Source organism: Podarcis tiliguerta, assembly GCF_965153285.1.
Source record: "Podarcis tiliguerta genome assembly, chromosome: 5".
Taxonomy (NCBI): Eukaryota; Metazoa; Chordata; class Lepidosauria; order Squamata; family Lacertidae; genus Podarcis; species Podarcis tiliguerta.
In genome coordinates, this window is record NC_139538.1 from 48,768,824 (window position 1) to 48,791,111 (window position 22,288).

Sequence of the window (22,288 nt, forward strand, 5' to 3'; positions counted from 1 at the left end):
GTGCCAGCAATAGAGATATATTTATTATTATTATTATTATTATTATTATTATTATTATCATTATCATTATCATTATTATCATTATTATTATTTATTTCATTTCTATAGCACTTTATATTTTAAAGAAAATTTACAGCATATTAAAACATCAATAAAACAATCTGAAGAATGTCAAGTATAGCAGATACAGTCAGAGCAACATAATTAACAGAAAACTAAAATATTATCTTGAAGATTTCAAAATAAGACATTACAAAGTAGGTCAACTATAGAACACTGTACATATTTAACACAAAGTTAACAAAAAAACAATTTTTAAACGTTTTTTTAAAAATTGCTTAGTGAAGTCAAATATATATTAGCTTGAGTCTGTGGCACAGAATAGCCACTGGGTGAGCTTCCCACCTGAGCAGGGATTCCAACCCAGCTCAGCTCCCACATTCCCCAACCACGCAGCTTCCCTACCAAGCCACGTGCTGGGAGAGAGAAGCCGGAGGGAATTCCCTTCCCAGGATTTTACTTCCCCCTCGCCTTCCCTCGGGGCCTGCCTGCTTGGGTGGAATCTATGGTGCAATCGGATAATTTTAGACTGCGGACTGAAGTGCCGCCCGCCTGCCCTCCCTTCCTTAGACGGCAAAGGCGCGTCGCTTCACTTCCTTGGAAATGTGGTTGCGCGTGGGGCGTATGTGCCCGGACAACACCCAATGAAACGGACCCGTCCTCTGCTGGCCCGCGGGGTTGGCGTGTCGGGTGCGCCTAGAAGGCTGACGAGTGCAAAGTGACTACAGGCCATGAATCAACACCTGCACAGCCTTCCTATTTTCCAAAGGGCTGCCGGGGACGCGGAAACTCCGCTTTGGGACCTTTGCCCGGGCGGGGGCGCTGCGAGGTTCCTGCGCCGCCCAGGCGGGACCTTTCGCTTTCGCTTTCGCGGCTCCACGTAGCTGTGCGCCGGCGGAGACGGACGCCCCGCTTGCCCCTTCCTCACCAAGCGCGCCCAGGCAAGTTTCCCCCGGGGTGGGCTGGAGGGGACGCTCGGCCCCCGTCGCTTGCCTGCCTCTTTGCGCCCTTTCCGACACTTCCCGCTTCGCTTTGGCCCTGCCTGCCCCGTCGAGCGTCCAATTCCTGGCGTCTTGCGCCGGGCTCCGTCCCGTTTCCTTTTCCTTTGAAGTTCTGCGCCTCGCCCATTTCAAGCCTTTGCTGCATTTATTGATAACCTGTTTCACCCGCCCACTTAGTTTCCAATATCTGTTCTCTCCCCCCCCCGCCCACTTCCTGTACTCGCGACTGTCTCTCTTGTTTTCTGGAGGTGAAAGCAGCACCCCTGAATCCCAGCTACGCCTATGGCATTCCTGCCTATAAAAACAACAACCCTGACCTGGTGGATTTCTGCTTGCTGAGGAAGCTGCCAATTGCTACAGAGGCCTGTTGACCTGTCACTGTATTTCTAGACTGGGGGGAGCAGACCTGATGGAAAGGAGCCTAGGAAGCTGTTGTCAATTGAGTCCGTATTGCCAGCGCTGACTCTCCAGGATTTCAGACGGGTTTCTCCCAGTCCTACCTAGAGATGCTGGGGGTTGAATTTGGGACTTTCTGCCTGTGAAGCAGGTCCTCAAAGGCTTAAAAGATTGTGGAGGCTGTCAGTGTCTGGGGATTAACTCTAGTGCCACCAAACCCTCCTTTTTACCCTTTTCAGTTCTAATATTTTTGCAGCTCCTTCAGTAGCCTGTATGCAAGGTTTAATTCTACTGCTGTACTCATATCACTTGTCACTTATATAAATTTAAAATAAATTAAAGAATGTTAAGCAGATTCGTGGGTGATGCTGACCTATGTTGTTTCCTCAGGATTGCATAATGCAGACTTGTTACCACAAGATTGCATGATGCAGATTATTTTCACTATTCTGTGAAATCCAGCCAGATACCGGGGTTTCTCCCTGCCCAGTTTGCATCCTACAATTTGCCTAGTATAGATAATGACCACCTTATGGAGCATAGAGAGTGATTCTGTTTTGTTCAGAGGGACCTACAGTATAAAATTTCTGTACCGTCTATCCTCTCATCAGGAATAAAGAAGTTGCCTTAGTGATAATGCAGGGAGAATTTTCATTCATGGCAAGAGGAGACAGTGCTCAGGTCCTAATAGGCAACTGGTTGGCCACTGAATAGTATGCTGAACTAGATGGCCCATTGGCCTGATGCAGCAGGCTTTCCTTATGTTTCTTCTTAAAGGTACCCCTGCCCGAACAGGCCAGTCTTGCCAGACTCTAGGGTTGTGCGCTCATCTCACTCTAGAGGCCGGGAGCCAGCGGTGCCCGCAGACACTTCCGAGTCACGTGGCCAGCGTGACGAAGCTGCTCCGGTGAACCAGCACCAGAGCAGCACACGGAACACCGTTTACCTTCCCACTAGAAAGCGGTACCTATTTATCTACTTGCACTTAATTGTGCTTTCAAACTGCTAGGTGGGCAGGAGCTGGGACCGAACGACGGGAACTCACCCCGCCGCAGGGATTCGAACCGCCGACCATGCAATCGGCAAGTCCTAGGCGCTGAGGTTTTACCCACAGCGCCACCCGCGTCCCTGTTTCTTCTTAGGGGTGCTTTAAAGGTAAAGGAAGGGCAAATTAAAGTATTCGAGTATATAGAATTAGCAAAGATGACACAAAAAATCAGGCATCAGAAAAGTGTAAAATTTATTAACGATTGGAACAAATTCATAACATACATAGAAGCAAATTTAGGAAATATTAAAATTACAGTAGGTGTAACATAAAGCCTGCGATGTATAGATAGAGGTTGTAAAATGATACCGCAGAAAGGTATTGTGGCTACATAGCCCAAAACCAAGATGGAGGGAAGTCAATCAATGTTACGTTATGAATTGATGTTGGTTTGTTTTCCGTTTGTTTTCTTTTTTTAAGTGTTGCTTTGTCTTTTTTTTTTTCGTTGTTCGTTTGTATGTTTTTGTTCCTTCACTTTGTATGTTTTTGTCTTTAAAAAGAACTTAATAAAAAGAATTTAAAAAATAATAATAAATAAAGGTAAAGGAAGGGGCACGCAACTTTAGAAGTGTGGGGCTGGACCTTTTCATATCTAACAACCACCCTTTCATCTGGAAACAAGAGGTGCCTACCAGGTAAAAAGTGGTTGTGAGTTTCTGCATTCCCAAGCTGGTGTGGGGAGAAGCCAAGGAAAAGCAATGAGTTTCAGATGTAACCCAAGGGCTCCAACCAAGTGTGAATAGGAGTGCAGCCTTAAAGGTTCTGAGCACAGTGTATCTCTCTTGTACACTGATCTATGCACATGTGGGATTTCCTTGCCAACAGCACACCTCTGTGTGTAGATGAGTATACAAGGAAGGGAGTTGCTAGGTACTCAAGATGTCTCTTGAGTAAGTTGAACATCAAAAGCTAAAACTCTAAAATTCTAAAAATTCCTGAATTTTGAAAGACGTTTTTTTATTGTATCTGAGAACACAATTTTTCTGTAATTCTGAAATGGGCAAAAAATGCATTTTTAAAAGTTAAAAGTATTTTAATAGGATTCTTGTCATTTGTTTCTCTATAAATAGTCGGCAGATCCTTTGCCAACAAAGATGCAGGGCGATGATGAAAGAGACCATGGTGATGTTCCAGATGCAAAGCCAGATAGAAGACAGCGATCTTCACTCTTTTCAAAGTAAGGCACATGTTTGTTAGCTTGTCCAAAAGAAATTTATCTTGACTTTATTCTGGATCCACTGATAGAGTTCTAAAATATCACTGGGAAAATATCACTGGTTGTGCAACAAGTTTCTGCCAGTGCAGCTGTTGTGTTTGGTTCCTCTGCTGTGCAGCCTTCAAACTCAGCCGCCCAATAGCACAAAAGGAAGAGAGCATTGCATACAGACCTATAAAGGCACTAAATACTAGAAATGAACATTACACCTGTTCCACATGGGAGGGGGGACCTTAAAATTTAAACTTTTCCTTTTAAATTGAATTCTGAATATTAAATTCCAAGAATAGCTGTTAATTATATTTTATGTTTATAACCATTGTCAGTCCCAAGTGGATGTTTACTTCAGTTAAATTATTCACAGTATTCATTCATGAGTTAATATAAGCTTGTTTGTTAAGGGTGGAGAAACAACACAAGAAGATTGGGTGGGGCACTCTACCTGACTTCCACTGGTCATGTTTGCTAAGATTTGGCCAACTGGACATGATTGGCTTCTATTTTTAAAAGAGCAAATATTGGGAACCTGTAGTGCAGCCTATTTTAATTGGTATGTGTGTATGTTTAATTTCTGTTATCAAGTGGCAGCAAGTTTGTGTATTTTGTATGTGTCTGCCTTTAGGGATTCTCGAAATCATGGTAGTAATTTTTTTTACCTATAAGAGGTCAAATTAAATGCTAGTATGTGGATTACTCAACTTTAGTAGATAGAAAAGTATAATGATTGTTAATAAGGAATAACGTTTTAGGTTTCAAAAGAAGGTGAACCTAGTACAGTAGTGTGTTCTCATTCACTTTCTATTGACTTCTGATCATGCTGCATCTGTAAGAGGCAGGTGAGTGAGTACCTGTTTAAAACATGGTTAGAGAGCTAGAGAGAGAGAGATTATGATGCATTTCCCTGGCTTTGTCTCCTCCCATGTGGGAATATCTCAAGAAAGGAACCAGTGAAATAAAGTTGACTGCCACACTTTTGTATCCAGTCCAAACTGTGAGGCTGGGCCTTGCCTTAAATACTTAATACGCCAGTGCCTTCCGAACTCCTCCCCACCCCTCATGGACCGCTTGTACATTGCTCAGGGTCTTAGCAGACCACTTATTTTTCTGCCTATTGTAGTAATTGTAATGCACTAGTCTAGATACTGTTTATGTTCAAGTGTACTTTCGTTTCTGCCTTCATTTCTTACAGACTGTATTTTATTGTGGTACAATTTGAATTCCGTTAAATTCAAATTGTAATTAAATGAAAAATGATACGAGAAATAAAAGAAGCAATAAATATACAATTAAAATCTTATGAATACTTAATGCGAGTACAAAAACCACAGACAGGACTGCAGACACTTGAGCAAAGCTCCCAGATCACAATTTGGGAATCCTCATCATAGTTTGCTCCCCCTTCCCTCTCTCTCTCTCTCTCTCTCTCTCACACACACACACACACACACACTTGGACACCAGAGCTCACGTTTCTTTTTATAGTGCAGGAGTGGGGAGCGTGTGGCCCTCCAGATATTGCTGAACTACAGTTCACATCTGGACCAGACTAGGCCTGATGGGTGGTTGTATCCAACATCTTGGGCTCTCTGTCTTTGGTTTAGTTTTAAGGCAAAATTGCTGTATTTTGAGAGAAGTCGTCTACTGATTGGATTGAATTTTTTTAAACAAACCTGTATATCTTCTTCCCACTAGATGGCAGATGAATATAACTTTTTGCTTGTTAGATGTCATAAGATCTTTGAGATCTGTTTTTACTTGTCGCAGCTTAAAAGTTAATGCTTATTGTATTACATTACTGTAAATGTCACTGAAAGTACAATGAGAAAACAGAAGGTGAGGAAGATTTGGCAGCAGGGGGGAATCTTTTGACATCAATTTCCTTCTGTTGGATTCCATTATCTTTCTTTCATTTAGATTAAATCAAACTAATGGTTCTGCTCCACAGTTCTGTGGGCCAATCAACATAGTGCTCTCAGCATAATTCAATGAGGGTTGATAAAATGTGCAGTGAGGCACATTTAGCATGTCAGAAGCAGTCCACTTCTAGAGCATTTGTTACCTGGTGGTGTGTATGGGGCCAAATTATTGGTACACAGTGAAACCATTCTGCGACCACATTGCCACAAGATTAATTGCAGCGGGAGTGAGGCAACTCATATTTCATCACAAGGATAGGTGAATCTACAAGTATACACACTCCAAATAAGAAATTGTCTTTTAGATTACATCCAGTATTGCGATTTGTGTTGGTGATTCGTTGACATTCCAAGAACAGCCTTTCTAAGCACATTTCAACTAACTTAAAGGCATCAGGACTTTGACTTCAATGTTAGTTGGATCCACAGCATGTACACCCAATTAGAGATCTTAGATATGCACTTTTTTCCTACCATGCCTACACCATGTGCATGGCACGTACACACCCCTGTGTGACAAGTTGTCTTTTCCACTGTTTTTCATCTGGGGCAGGGAGTAAAAAAGAGTCAGAATTCTTACAAACTCGGTATGTAAGTGCGCCTGCACGTTTATTTTATTGTTTGCATTTATATCCCACCTTTCCTTTAAGGAGATCACATGGCTCTCCCCTTCCCCATTTTTATCCTCACGACAACCCTGTGAGGTAGGTTAGACAGAACTAATGACTGGCCCAATTCATCCAGTGAGTTGCATGGCTGAGAAGATTTGAAACTTGGTCTCCTAGGTAAGAATTCACCTCTACACCACCTTGTTTGCTACCCAGGTGAGGAACAACCACCTTTTGAATGAACCACAGAACCCAGGAAACTGTTTCCAAGTCCAGCATCCAGATTTAAGGACCCAGCTTTATTATAGCTTTGCAATAGGACAGAGCTCACTCAACTCATTGTACCAGTTGAGAAGGTCTTCCCCAAGGCACTTCAGAACCAAAGCTCAAACACAGCAAATGAAGAGTCATAAAACATATTCACATACATCAGGAAAGGTTACAGGTCATGAGAAGTAAAGCACGCATGGCTCCGTACAGGCATCTTCAGCCCCACATCACCTTGGAGTGGCCCCGATGTTCCCAGGCCATTTGACCATTTTAGGCCTCGGATGTCCAGCGTTACCCTGGCAACCTAGTCTTCAATGAGGGAAGAGCATCATAAAATCCTCTTCCTGAGTCTCAGATAGCTTCAAGGATAGTCTATTTACACTCTGGTGCTAAAACATCCCGCCATTTGTACAACTTGCACACAGAAAGCAAGCCTAATACATTCTAAAAGGTTAAATGAAACATTATTAAAATAATAAAAATAAAATATACACCTGGGGTCTCTAATTCATACATCACAGGTCATAATCCGACACTAACCATTTTACCACACTGGTTCTCACTAACTGGGCAAATGAGCATGCAAATAACATCCATGTTGAACTTTATGAAATGCTTCTGATGTGGGTGCGCATGGCATGCACAAGAATCCTAGTTTGGTGAGTGCCTGAATGCATTTCTTCTAAGCAATTTAGATACAACACATTAATATTCAGCATATTTCTGAACTTGCCATATTCTGATCCACACTAATAGTTTGGGGGTTGCTCTTGAATTGTTACCCAAAACTGTCATCATCCAAGTTCTACTTTCTCGGGTCATTTCTCTTTTCGAAAGCTTGATCCGCTGCGTGACTTCAGTATTTTGCTGAAGAAAAGGAGCCTAGAAGACCTTGTTCCAGAGGCCTTGTATTCTTCTTTAACAGTGCTTGCACATAGCTTAATAACTACTTACGTTGACAACTTCTGAGATGTAACGGAAAGGGGAGGGTTTCGTGCCAGCCTATTTCTGTTACCTGTCTTGTCTTCCACCACCCCCTCTCTTGGTTGTTAATTTCCACCAACTTTTGATGGCTGACAGGTTCCTGTCATCTCTTAGAGAAGCAAAACATGCATAGCAAAACTTATTGGGGGGAAATTAATTAAATTTTCAATCATTTGTCCTCTCCTGATCTAGGCATGTTCTGCACTGTGTGCTGCTGTGTCCTTTAAAAGCTGACTTCTGTGGAATTAACCTTCATTGCCAAAGAGAAGAACATTGCTTTGTTGCTCAGGGGAACAACTCACAGCCTGTATGTAGCCAGGCACAGGTTACTGATCCCCTTGTCGCTGAATTCATGCTGTACTCCCTGCGATCTATCAAGGACATGGGGAGGTACACTGTGAGATTACCGTACCTCCTCAATGCCCAGCTGAACTATGCTAAGAAGCTCAGACTATCACTTAGACACCATAAGCTTTTAGGAATTGCTAATGTAAACATTTGAGTGGTTTTTCTACCTATTTGAGTGGGTCATGGCTGTTTTATTTTGTTCCTTTAATTTTCTGTATCGGTTTGCATTCATTATTGTCTATTATTATTACTCAGTTGTACTTTTTGTTTTTAACTATTCTGTTAGCTGCTGTGAACACACATACATTTGTATTGAAGTTGCAGGGTATAATTATATAAATAAATTCAATCCTTATTTTAGCCATGATCATATACATTTATGGCCCCCACTCCAGAGACCAATTGGCGAGTAATCCAGTCTTTATCAACCAGGTGCTCTCCAGATTTTTGGGACTACAATTCCCATCAGCCCCAGCCAGCAGAGCAGTGGAAATTGCAATCCAGAACAACTGGATTGACACCAGATTGACAAAGGCAGGAGTGGCCCATTCAGACTTACCATTAAAGTGTCTTTATTTATTAAATTTGTATACTGCCTTTCATTCCAAGGATTACAGGATGGTTTACAATATAAAAACACAAAAATACATAACATTGTAACAAACAAAAACAATAATTTCATGCACACATAGATGGTTTAATTAGCCAAAGGCCTGTCAGAAGAGGGATGTTTTTGCCTGGTGACTAAATATATTGTTACGCCAGCCCAATCTCCAAGCAGTATGAGATCCCAGGGGCCCAGGTGCTTAACCAGGGTTCATGCCTCCTATTGGAAATAAAGCACAGTGGAGACTGTGGTATCTTTATGGTATATGGTTTATTTACTCATATCTACAACCTGAACCTATGATGGAGAGGTTCCCAGCATTACACTCCAAGAGGGTCTCTCACTCCTCCCACAAGATCCAAAACAGAAATCAACCATGTTCTCTTTCTCCTTTTACGGTCTGTCCCAGTTTTTTTCACTAGCGTATCACTGCCAACTGCAATCCTAAAAAACTAACACTGACTTTTTTGTCTTACTTACTAAAACCAGGGCCCAGGGTGGGGCTTAACCCGTTAGGCCAGGCATGGCCAAACTTGGCCCTCCAGCAGTTTTGGGACTACAATTCCCATCATCCCTGACCACTGGTCCTGTTAGCTAGGGATGGTGGGAGTTGTAGTCCCAAAACAGCTGGAGGGCCAAGTTTGGCCATGCCTGCGTTAGGCTGTCTGGCACTGAATCTCCCAGTGGCCCATCTGACTCAGCCATCATCACATGACTACCTCATGAGGAAACTGTCCTGTGTTATTTCCAGCCTTTGCCAGATCCAACAATTTAGGGGTTGGATTAAATTCTAACTCTTTATTGAATTCAGAACAGTGTGTAAGGAGGCTGCTGGCCCATTCTTGTGTTGCCGCCCTCCAGACACGCGAAGAAGAGCCTCGGATTGCAGGGTCTGGGTTTTCTTTCAAACGTGTGTTCAGATACATGTAATTGTCCAGCTTGGAATTTCATTTCTTCTAGGGAAAGGGAAATAGGGTGGTTGGCATCAAATTCATGTTGGATAATTATATCATGGAGTTTGACAGTTTGTTCTCAAAGGATACAGAAAGTAATGTGCAAACCTATTTAATCTGTCTTGTTGAACCTTAAGCAACAAATTTATTTGCAAGGATGTCAGGGGTGCAATATCAGAAGGAAAAACATTGTGCATATAACTCTTTTGGTCTAAATTGATTAGGCAGGATCCCAACATCAGTCATGTAGAATTTAATATACAGTGGTACCTCGGGTTAAGTACTTAATTCGTTCCGGAGGTCCGTTCTTAACCTGAAGCACCACTTTAGCTAATGGGGCCTCCTGCTGCTGCTGCGCTGCCACTGCACCATTTCTGTTCTCATCCTGAAGCAAAGTTCTTAACCTGAAGCAGTATTTCTGGGTTAGCTGAGTCTGTAACCTGAAGTGTATGTAACCCGAGGTACCACTGTACTAGTAAATATAGGGTATTAGATAGACTGAAATGTTTGTTTTTCTACAAAGAAGTTAAGAATTTTCAGGAACACTACTTTGATACAGTGTGAGGTTGTATATCAGAGTTAGGTGATGGTTTCAAAGGACAGCAACCTTCTGCTTTCTGCACACAGAGCCACATGTGTCTATCTCTTAAGCATTTAAAAAAAAAAATTCTGTGCGTTATTATTACAGCAGAGCAGTGATAGAATCACAGTGGTGCAAGCACATGCTTTCTGCCTGTCAGCAGGAGCGGAAGAGACCTGCATGACCTCGGCTTGCATGTTAGGCCATAGTTATGGAGGTTTCAATAGCCCTATAGAAAAGTCCAGCGTGACCCATTGCTGACACAGACAAATCTTTGGGTCTGTGAACACACCCGTAGGCTGCTTCAGTCACTAATGTAGTGTAAGCATGGTGGGATGCTGGCATTAATAGAGAACATTAAACCTATTCATCATCGCAAGGTGGACGTATTTTTCAGATGCAGAGTGGTGTACCACTTGATGAAGAGCCAAGGTACTGTACATTCTTTGTGTCGCCCTTTCACTTTCTGTAGGAGGGGGAGAACAGACTTTAGATAATTTAGCATCCTGAACTCAGAAAATGAGCATTTTGATGTTCCTGATTGGCAATCCACAGACTGGGTGCACATTTGCTTGGTGAATTAAAACAGGTCAGTAAGGCATAGAAATGGAGAAATATTTGCTCCATTGAAAGCAGCAGTAGTCTATTGGTACCTTCTCACATTATGGGATGGTAGCCAGTGTGGCACAGCTCCTTCTTGTGCTCAGGTAATGTGAGAAACTCCATGCCAGGTGGGGGGAATCCACTCTGCAACTCCTCCCCACATCACTGTTGGCCCAACTTCCAGGACAAGTGAGGCCAAGTGCCATGTTACCCTTAGTGGCTGTGTGCAGAGATAGCATGATGGCATGAGACAAGCAAGAGACTAAAAAGCTGTGCCAGGTAATAGCAGTCTTCAGTTCTGACAACAAACACAAGAGGAGCTACATGAGTGGTATGAAATTTTAAGCTGAAGCAAATTTGGTTTGAGAAAAGAATGGTAACAGTAAAAGTATGAATGGGTGTGTTTGTGCGTGCAAAAGATGTTATATAAATTGCCAGTGATCAGAGGATGGCAGGAGTACATTCAGCTGGAAGGTTGGGTTAGATCATCCCAATTATTATTGGTGATCTTAAATTAGGTACAGGGGTCGAAACGTTTGGTCCTGCCTCATTTACAAAGATAACCAAGCCATGTGGTGAGGGTGGTGCTAGATTCTGTTGTTTCCCCCTCACCCATACTAGCCAGAGGCTGTAACAAAGTTGTGACATTTGTAGAACAGAACTTCACTCCCTCTCCTTTCCCCCCTTTCTTGCTCCCTCATTTGCCAGATTTGTTAGATGAGGAGATCTGGCCTAAGGAGTTAGGGGAGCTTTTCAAATAGTTTCTAAAAATTAGACACATTTCAGTTTGCGTGTTTAAACTCTACTCAAGGGACTTACTGGGAATTGCACCCAAGACTTGATTAATAGTATCTGGTACTGGAATAAAAGAATACAGAGCATGCATAGAATAAGATGGCCTATTTTGTCTAAAGGGACTATGATGTTGTTATCTAAACTTGGTTATTTGCGAAAGAAAGAGCATTTTGAGGTATAATTAACTTTTACGTAGTCAGTGGTCCCAGTGAATTCACTTTCCATGGCCCTCTGTCTCAGACCTACATGGGGGTTGTAGCTAATGTGTATAAATAACTTGGCATCTGCATGTGTCCTCTCCACAGGCATTTGAGAATTACAATGTTATGCTTATTGTTTTATTGTACTTTACCTGAAATTGTCAGTGCAATCTTATATATGCTTACTCAGAACAAGGCCTCACTCGAGTTCACTGGGGCTTATTCCCAGGAAAGTTTTTCTTTCTGCAGCAACTGAATCTGCAGCCATCTGAGGATCTCCCCCCCCTCCCCCCCCCCCATGCAACAACTGCATTCCAGCCTTTTTCAGAGTCCTCACACTGAAAACTATATAGCAGCCATTAAGGTCTTTTATAGCTCAATATTTTTTCTACGTCATCTTTTTTCATCAATGGTATTTCTTTAACAACTATTAATCTGCTTGCATTTCAGTTTTGTTTTGTTTTGTTTACATACAGAAAAACGTACAGTGTATTAGGTTACTTGTTAGATGCAGCCAGGAAATAAATAGTATGTAAAGATTGAAACACAAAAACATGAATGAGGGAGCAGCAGTTAAAAGTGCACCATTTTTCATAGCACAATGACCTACCACAATTGATTAATGAAAATGGCAGTTCTGGAACATTTACCAAGTTGTTCGCCACTTCATAATCAGTCAGTATTGTTCAGCTGCTGGTGTAAGCTGAAGGCTGGGGGTTTTTTTGGGTTCACATCAAAGGAGCCTATTTAAACATCTCACTGCTTGCCAACCATTTCTTGCTCTATAGAAAGCTAAATTGCTTTAGCAGTAAGATACTGGAATGTATGTGTGCTAGATTTTTGGTGTGTGGTTTTTGGAGGGGGTGTGTCTTTACTGTGCAGGAGAGCTTTGAAAAGCACAGGAGGTCTCCCATAAGGTCTAACATGGTAGGACGATCTCCAGCTCATACCCTGTGGGTGGGTCCTAAAAACTGTTGGTTGTTACCATCGCTCATAAGGCAGACCACTTCACGGGAATGGTTAGATGCCCCTCCTAACTAGTCAAATTCTCTGGGTAATCCTATGCATATTTATTTGGAAGCAGGCCCCACTGTTGCAATGTGACTCAAAAATAAGTGTACATAGGATTGCAGCCTGAGTTGCTTGCTGGTGGGTGCAGGTGTGGCTGTAGGTATACTATTTCAGTCTTTGTGTTTACACTTCCGTCTTAACCAAAATCTGACTATTTGCATCAAAGCTTCCAGTAATTGAGCAGTCTGACATAGGAATTTGAAGGCCTCAAATTTCACATAAATGTAAATTCATACTGTTACAGTTATGCACAACGTCCTATCCAGACAACCCAAAACTATATCTAGAAAATGATTAACAGAAAAGGCTTTTTTTCAATCTCTTGATTAAAAATGTTAACTTTGTAAGTGTTCATTTTGATTAACTGTAACTCATGTACAGATGTATTTTATTTAAACATAGCACTGGGGGAAAATAAAAAGGTAAACTTATCTTTCCTTGAAACAAAATAAGAAGTTTACAGTCCTGCACATAACCAATTGCACATTGTGTCAAAGAAAATGTCATGTGAAAACATTAAAGTGTGATTTGTTTATGGGAATGTGTTGTTACAAGATGTTGCTTTGGTCAAGTTTAAGAAGCAAACTGTTCATAGTAATCAATGATACAAGTTGTGTTTTGTTGTAAATTTTTACATTTCTGTAAGCAGAAACTTAAGTTTGAGAATAGATTTATTTTTCACTAAAAATGTATTGCATTGCTGTCTCTGCCTGAAGAACTTGTGCCGGGCACAAATCAAAGTGACCTGCTTTTATTATTCTCGAACAAACTAATTTATCATGATTTGCTGTGGCATGCAAATAAGGGAAATTCCAAAACCTGGTTTGTTCCCAACTACAAATTTGCTTCCTTCTTGTTCTGCCACTCCTTGGACAAGTACCAACTGTTTCTCACAGTTGTCCATCTAGATTACAGTGATGTGGGTCTAAACCTGAATCACATAGGGGCTCTCCAGCATTATCTTAATAGCTTCCCCAGATCAAGAATACAAATATGAGGAAGATTGGCCAAAAAACAACTGCAGCCCTAGAGTTCATTATGATAGTATAAAGGCAGAGTGGGAAACAAAATAAGTATACTTTAGGCCTATACACCTTACTTGCATGCAACAAGTTTAATGTGTTGAGGAGCTGGCCACACAGTTTCCCTGGACGTACACTTTCCTTTGAATGGGCATCTGAAAAGAAACCTCTTTTCAGCTGTCTATGCAGAGGGGTTCCATGTGATCCGCACATGTGTAAAATCAGGTTGCCCTGGTCACATGGCACCCTGAGTTGTGAACAGTTGCTCACATGCAGATAACTCCATTTCAAACACCCACACTCAACATGCAGGTGCCAGAGGCAAGGCTGGTGTGGGGGCACAGGGTCAGGGATGAGGCCAACAGGGCAGACCCTCCCTGCTTCACCACATGAGTGAATGCCTGAATAGGCAGAATGGTAGATTACCAATTGATTACCTCAGGTTCCTCGGCCAGCTTAATCAGGGGCTCCCCTTTGAGATCAGCCATAGCCTACAAGCATGGAAAAACAGCTTTCCTATCCCTAACAATCTTCCCTTAGTGTACAGAGCTGAGGATTAAACCTGTTCTAAAGCAGATTCTGTTTTCCTGGGTTAATGACAAGGCTCTACTGGCTGGGCTTGGTGCCCCATGTGAAATATCAAGCCCAGGCCACAGATGTGAAGGACAAGGAGAGAAGAGACCTCAAAGGCGCACTGAAATTATCTAGCAAAGGCAGAGGCCTGTTTTCTTGTATTTATTCCAGGTCTTAAAAATCCAGAGGCTTACTTCCACCTGTAATCTACAGGAGCCCAATATCTCACACCATTATTCTTTGCAGCACACTTACTCTTCATAAGTACACATAGTTTCTTAACTTGCTGGTCTAGGATAGCAGACCTGGTTTTGTGTTCTGTCTGTGAACATTTAGTTACATTTCCACAGAAAAAAGAATGGACAGGAAATTCAGCCAGAGACCTCTTTCCCTAGCCGAAACCGAATTGTTCCTCCAGAATTCCTGTATCGTATGGACTACAAGAAAATTGGAAAATGTGTTATTATAAACAACAAGAACTTCAAAGAAAGTACAAGTATGTTTTTCACATCATCTTAATATAACTCTGGGTGGGACTTCTGTTAGAGAGCAAGAGCTGTACGCGAGAGCAGTGCTTTTCAAGACAATATGCTAATATCTAGGGACACTCTTCTCCCATATCAATCAGCCACATTTTATGGGAACAAGGGAGAGTAACTTTTCTAGTGCTAGTTTCAAATTTTGAGACCCTGCTTTGCATGTTCCTTTTTGGCCTTCAGCCATAAAGTTAAAAGCTTTCTGTTAGAAAGGCTTTTGTGCTTTAAACATCTGACATAACCACCTTGCCTACAGTGTTCTCTTATGAGGGGCTTTTTGCAGTTTTAAAGGAATATGCTGTTGATAATGTATTTGTATTACTATTTCTTAGCATGCTGCTTTAGTGTTTACTTTGCCTGGGGGGGGGGGTTGTATTTTGCTCTCAGCAGCCTTGACCTCTTCTAAAGGAAGAGTGGCCATACCCAGAAAATGACTGAGCCCACAAAAAGCGCACCGTAAAATATTGTTAGTCTTTATGGTGCCACAAAACATTGCTGCAGCAGTCTCGACTGGGCCCCCTCTCTGGCCATTGCTTGGGTCTTTGTGAATATAACAAGCTGTTTCTGAATACTGCTCAAAGGTTTTAAGTTTTAAAATCATTTTCTCTCCCATTGGGCATTCACACAACCTATAATAATAAGTACGCCTCTGCACAGTCAGCATCAATCTTCTTGTGTTTCTTATCAGACATGGGTATACGAAATGGCACTGATAAAGATGCTGGTGACCTGCTAAAATGTTTTCGAAGCATTGGATTTGATGTTTCCATCCATAATGATCTCACCTGTGAAGCTATGGAGAATAAACTCAAGGAAGGTAACAATGACCACCCTGTTTAGATAGTTTGCTGGTTAACTTAAGAAGACCAATTGTGTTCTTCCTTTGGTCATTTGAGAAGCTGAGCTCAATACATAATTTGGGTAGTACTAAATGAATTGGGTTGTTGTCCGTGTAGCACTAAGGAGATTTGTTTCTGTTTGCTCAATGGGACCATCTCCCCTAATTCACTGTTCTGGGGGTTCTCCTGACCATCTGGAGAAGATTTGGAGGGTAGCGTTCCATTGCACTAGCAGGCATCATTGCACTGGCTTCCTCTAGCACAACAATTTCATTGAATACAGTGGTACCTTGGTTGTCAAACTTAATCTGTCTGACTCTCGAAACAGTTCGAAAACCAAGGCACAGCTTCCGATTGGCTGCAGGAGCTTCCTGCACTCAATCAGAAGCCACAGAAGCTGTGTCGGACGTTCAGCTTCCAAAGAACGTTCGCAAACCGGAACACTTACCTCCAGGTTTGTGGCATTTGGGAGCCGATTTGTTCGGGAGCCAAGCCCTTCAACAACTAAGGTACCACTGTATAAACGCTTCCTAGTGATCAGTTCAGGCTTAGTAATGCTTAGAATTGAGCCATTGGAAACAGTGGGACTAATTTAAGTTCCATTGATTTCAAAGGGTCTCTTTTAAGCATGACAAAGATCCAACCCAGTGAGAGTTATTTCTGAGTGAACATGAATAGGATTGATGTTAGCCCTTCTTTTAATTGTGCAGAAAAAAGACTTGCCAGGTATAGTTTTTGTTAAGTGGCATTTCCATTATGTAAGAGGAAATACATTTGAATTGCAGTTGCCCTTGAGAGCCACAGTGATGCTGCTTGTTTTGCCTGCATATTATTAAGCCACGGAGACGAGGGGTTTATCTATGGCACAGATGGAGCTATGGCAATAAAGGATTTGACAAGTCTTTTCAGAGGAGACAAGTGCCCAAGCCTCATTGGAAAACCTAAATTGTTTTTCATTCAGGTAAGGAGGTATTTGATGCAAGCTAGCATGTGCTGGGTAGAAGCTGTTTTCCAAAGTTTAGCAGCAGGAAGCTAGAAGTGGAGACAGTGGTCTAAAATGGTTGCAGAGCAATGCCTAAGGTGAGGTAGATACGAGAGATACTTGGTCAGCTTTTCTTGAGAATGATTCTCAATAGTTGTCTTTTTTCCTGTTTTCTCAATTTGTGTCTCAAAGACTACAACCCACTTTCATTTCCTTTTATTGTCCTCTCCCTTCTTTTGTAGAAGATGTTACATTATTTGCCCTAGAGTAATTTATTTGTTGTTAAATTAATTATTAATTAAAAACTCATTTTAAAAAATTCTCATGTATTGAGTATTTTGGATAACTGCACAAACACAAAATGTCAGTTTAAGGCCAATATTAGGCACTTAATAAATAATGAATAGCATGCTCACCAGCAATGGTATGGGATGGCCTATCTGTGTATTCATACAAATGAATTGCATCTAATATATTTAAGCTGTAGCCCTAGGACGAATATGTTTTTCATAGGGTTAATGCTGCTGATCCTAGTATAGGTCGTTAACGTACCATATTTCATTTACAAGGTTCAAGGATATGTTCAGTTATAATGTGAATCTGTTTCAGTTACAAAATTATCATAAAATTCCATAACTCCTGTAAATTGTATGTGATTTATGTGTACACTGAATTATTTTGCTCACTGTTTATATCATGGTTTCAGGCCTGTCGAGGTTCTGAATTTGATGAAGGGATTCAGACAGATGCAGGTTCTCCAAATAACGATCTGGAAATGGATGCCAATCCAGGATGCAAGATTCCTGTAGAAGCAGATTTTTTGTATGCATATTCCACCGTGCCAGGTATAAATGGGAAAAGTGACAAACTTGACATACAAATGAGTGAGAGTAAAACAAAGTGTCACATATTGGGGAAAATTTGTCAGCTGAAATTAAATAAAAATGAAATGCTATTTTATGGGGAAATGTATTTTCTTTACATTGAATTATGAGCCAGTCTTGAAAGTTTGAAGCACTGCACTTTATATTTTCACTTATCAAGTTTGTTTCCTTCTGAAATTTATATAGGCTTTTCAGTGTTCTAGTTTGTGTGTATAATCAGGGGTTAACAAAGGCTAACCGACACCCGGGGCGGAGCAAACTGCTGGCTGCGCACACGTTGTGCCGCTACGTACGACGCATGCATGACATTGTTACGCAGGGCACATATGCAGCATTGCTACGTACAGCACATGTGTGTGACACCGCACATGCATTGTACGTAGCGGTTTGCCGCTGGCGCCACTCAAACGCCGTACAGACGGTGGCAGGATCCTCTGCTCGCAGCTGCAGCCGCGAACGGAGGATCTTCCACATGTAGCTACAGTGGCGCGATGGCTGCTCACTCCGCCACACCCGGGCTCACCCCCCCCCCCGACTTGGCACCCAGGGCACACCACCACCACCTGCCCCCCTTGTGATGCCACTGTATATAATTAGTGCAAACGAGCAAATGTGAGCAACAAGAACAGCTGCTCTTGACATTCTGCTGCTAAGCCATGGATTGACTCAGCATGGCATGCAAACCCAGGCTCATGGTTTAGCTCTCTCCATATAAACCATGTGCTGTAAGCAAGGCTTATCCTATGGTTTATAGCTCATGGTTTGTCTGGGAGCTTCTGCCAACCTAGCAGTTCGAAAGCACGTCAAAGTGCAAGTAGATAAATAGGTACCGCTCCGGCAGGAAGGTAAATGGCGTTTCCATGCGCTGCTCTGGTTTGCCAGAAGCGGCTTAGTCATGCTGGCACATGACCCGGAAGCTGTATGCCGGCTCCCTCGGCCAGTAAAGTGAGATGAGCGCCACAATCCCAGAGTTGTCCATGACTGGAACTAAAGCTCTCCCAGATAATGGTTTAGATAAAATACTAAGCCAAACCATAACTTAGGGCATCACAGCAGCAGAATGAGCAGAGGAGGACCAAAGCAGCCGCAATCTCCTCTGTGGGATCCCACACATTTGTTGTACATGCTAAACTGTGGTGCCAATGATACCAATGTCCTCTTTTATTTTTAGTTATCTTTCTCTATCTCAGCTAGCTGGAAAAGTCTTAACAATTCCATATTTTTAATAATTTGCTATTAAAATGGAAACTTTTTTTTTTTTTAAAAAAAATAGCTTTATTTAATGTGTATCATGATGATCCAGGATCATTTTAGTTGACACAGTCCAGCCCTATGCACTTTTTGAGAGTGTTGCATGTGCATGGGTTTCCAACAGCAAGCACTCACACTCTTGAAAAAGCAAAATGCTTTGCTTGCCTCTTCAGCAATGCAAATGATTGTGACAAAAACCTGTAGACCCAAATTGGTTCCCTCCTGCATTTGTACGTATATGGTTTGGATTATGACCCTATTTGTAATGTGCAGTGAATATCTCTTTTGCCCTTCATTATGGTAAGGAGGCTTTTTTCCCTTTGCTCTCACTTACAGGTTATTATTCTTGGCGGAATCCAGGGAACGGCTCCTGGTTTGTGCAATCTCTTTGTGAAGTTCTGACTAAGTATGCCAAAGAGCTGGAGATCCTGCAGATGCTCACCATGGTTAACTACAAAGTAGCAAGAAACTATGAATCGCAGTGTGATGACCCACGCTTCAATGGGAAGAAACAGATTCCTTGTGTGGTCTCCATGCTAACCAAAGAAGTTTACTTCTGAAATCTCATTTGTTTGGGCATATATCATCTGCTCATCTTCCAAAGAAAGATTGAAATATACAATGGGGATCTTCTAATCAAAACATTTCAAATCAAACCACACTGGATCCAGAGCTTCATCAAGATAATCTTTGAAATATGCAATATGACGATTACCTCAGTTGATAGTTAAAATCCTTTTCAACATGCCACCTTGACTGTTTATGTGTATTTTGGTAGATAATTCTGGTCTCTTGTTGTTTCTGGCCACACTGAAAAAAAATGCCTCTAATACCTCTCTTGTTTGACCACATCTGGAGTCGTATGTGGGATTTTTCTCATGGAAATTCCTCATAATTCCCCAATATTAACTACTTAAAATGTGTTGGCACTGTGCTATTGCACTGAAACATTTTTCTTAATTTCTCAAATATAAAAGGGAGGAATCACACAGGAATATGACCAAGGTGTCCTGCAGTTTTCTGTGATTAAATGGTGGACTTGATATCATTAGTATTTTACATATCAGAGGACATATCCATTCATAGGTCTTGCTTGGTCTCAGTGTAGGTTTGAAATCATAAGCCATTTACTTTTCAAAATCACTCTGTTTAAGTCTGTTTCTATTTTCCTTACTTCTCCCTACATTGGAAAACTATCCTTATAAAACCTAAGAAATACTTGAAACGCTTCTTTTTATTTAATATGGAAATACCACTCCAGTTTTATCATGAGAACACTGAACAGTTAAGTGCAGCTTACTACATTTTCAGCACAATAACAATTTGATAGCAAATATATGCTGTGTAGTATATAGCTTTCAAACAGAAATAACAGTGATGCCTGTACGTTGTCAGTTAGATCAAAGCACAATTATTCCACAAAGCAATAAGTAAAACTATAGTAAACTAAGTAAATTAAGAGTTTCTACTTCCTTGTAATGACTGACCGCTGCTGAGAAGCCACACAGTTCTTTACTTTAAATGCCTTAACCTTGATTGTGTTGCCCTTTCTGCATGATTAGACATTGCAGATTCGGTGCCTACATATTCACTTGAAGGCAAACCACCACCATCCCCCATCATTCTTGATCTTACACCATAAATTCACATTTTACTGTATGTCACTTTATAGTGCCAATTTCTTGTTTCTAGATTTGTTTCCTTGTTTCTAGATTTACAAACAGTGTTGTACAATTGTTGAATTTCTTGTTATTATAACAAGTCCACAGTATACCCAACGCTATGGATGTACTGGCCAACTTTCATTTCATTACCATAAAGGCTCTCTTTCTTGGCGTGTTCGGTGCTGTGGCCATTTGAAGTAAGTTTGAGCTATGAATCCTAGCTACTCATGGAAACTTGATTTTGTGTCAGTCAAGTCACCAGTACAAAGGCAATGTTTATGTAGTTTTCAAGCTTTAAAGCAAGATAGGAAAAGAGTCTGCTGAATTTTAACTGGGGATAGACCACATCTTACACAACATCAGGTAGGAAATATTTCCATCACTGCAACAGGAGATCTCCACAGAATGCCAGTGACTTAAGAAATCCACTGCACTATGGATTCTACAGTGAGACAAATTGCTTTTCTGGCATGATGCAAAAATATAACAGTAGGATCTCATGTAGTGACAACTGCAGGACTAGGCCTCACCATGAAGTGGGAAATATGCGATCCTATGAATTTATTCTGGCAAAGACCTGTATGTTTCTTGAACAAGAGAGTAAACTAAATTGGAGCATCAATGGGAGTTTTGCCTTGCAAATGGTTGTGAAATAATCTCAGTTAATCATAACATTTTTTTGCACTTAAAGAATGAATAAATTCTTTTGACATAACGTGTCTGTCCAGTTATATTCAAACAATGAAATAATAGTAAAAACTATAAACTAGTAGTTCAAGACGCTGAAGCTAATCAGCTGTTTACATGTTGAAGTTAATAAACTGTTTACATATGATGGAAATGTGTAACTCCTTTGTTCTTCAGGGAATTGTCATGGAAAATCTCAATTAAGAGGTCAATATATATTTGATGCGAATATAACCAATCTATAAATATTTTAATGGTTATTTTAAAGCAGCGTAGGATCATCTTTTTTCACTTCAGAAACATTAGCTAATTCTACAAAGAAATAAAAACAAATAAAGATAATTTTCTAACCTGCTTGTTTCATTTTTTTCTCTGTGGGAGGAATGAATGTATCTTCTGAGCTCTCATCCACAGAAATTATGGGTGGTTTTCTGTAATCGGTCAAGGTATCTCTTGCAAAGCTGAATTCATCTGTTAGAAAATCTGGTTCTGTATATTTTCTTTTAAACAGGTTTGCTTCCAGGTTTGTTAGTTGTTCTTAACAGTGCTTGTAAGAAATATTGTGAACTGGGAGCCCTGCCTAGTTCAGCATCCTGCGCCTCACTAGTCAAATGGTTTTCATACATCCGCAAGGAAAATATTAAGGCAACAGCCCATATTCATTGCCTCTTGAACCTGTTTTGCTAATAGCCACCATTTTAAATGTAGTTGCCATTATTTATTTCTCAGCCACCCTTCACCTTCTGATCCTAGGGCTGCTTAGAACAATATAATGTAAGTTTATAAAAACAAAAACAGTTGCAATTATAAAAATATCCATTCTAAACAGCAATATTGATTGCTTAAAAGAGAGGGGTCCTGCAAAACAAATGCCTTAACTGTCAATTTTGTGAGAGCCGTCTCCCGTGCCACCATTCTCCACACTTCCAAGGATAGCAAAATTATCAAGAGAATTCCCTCTGCTGATCTTAACACCCAGAAGTTTCTGTAGAGAAGGATGTGGCAGGAACTGAAGGAGAAGCTAATAGCTCAACAGCCTTCTTCTGATCAATCATCGGTGACAGTGGGCCCTAAGTGGTTAAATTTTCCTCCTCTCCTCTCCCTCTTCTGAAGATCAACTGCAGTGTAATTGTGACCTGTGCTTCTAGGCACAGGTCCAAGCAGCTTTCCTCTTGCCCTGCTCCTTCTCAAGGG

At 41.2% G+C, this 22,288-nt stretch overlaps 1 protein-coding gene across 2 annotated transcripts; it reads left to right on the forward strand.

Annotated features, from left to right (window-relative positions):
- The first annotated feature begins 529 nt into the window (after positions 1–529).
- On the forward strand, positions 530–21,444 carry CASP7 (caspase 7). Of its 2 annotated transcripts, none has more exons than XM_083439518.1 (7): positions 530–1,001; positions 3,576–3,682; positions 14,602–14,747; positions 15,476–15,604; positions 16,412–16,587; positions 17,315–17,453; positions 19,080–21,444. In XM_083439518.1, the coding sequence occupies exons 2-7, from the start codon at positions 3,600–3,602 to the stop codon at positions 19,301–19,303; spliced, it is 897 nt and encodes a 298-aa protein (XP_083295644.1). In that variant the 5' UTR covers positions 530–1,001; positions 3,576–3,599; the 3' UTR covers positions 19,304–21,444. The 2 variants fall into 2 exon arrangements, with proteins under 2 accessions (XP_083295644.1, XP_083295645.1); XM_083439519.1 differs by having other exon boundaries at positions 530–750.
- Positions 21,445–22,288: the final 844 nt, after the last annotated feature.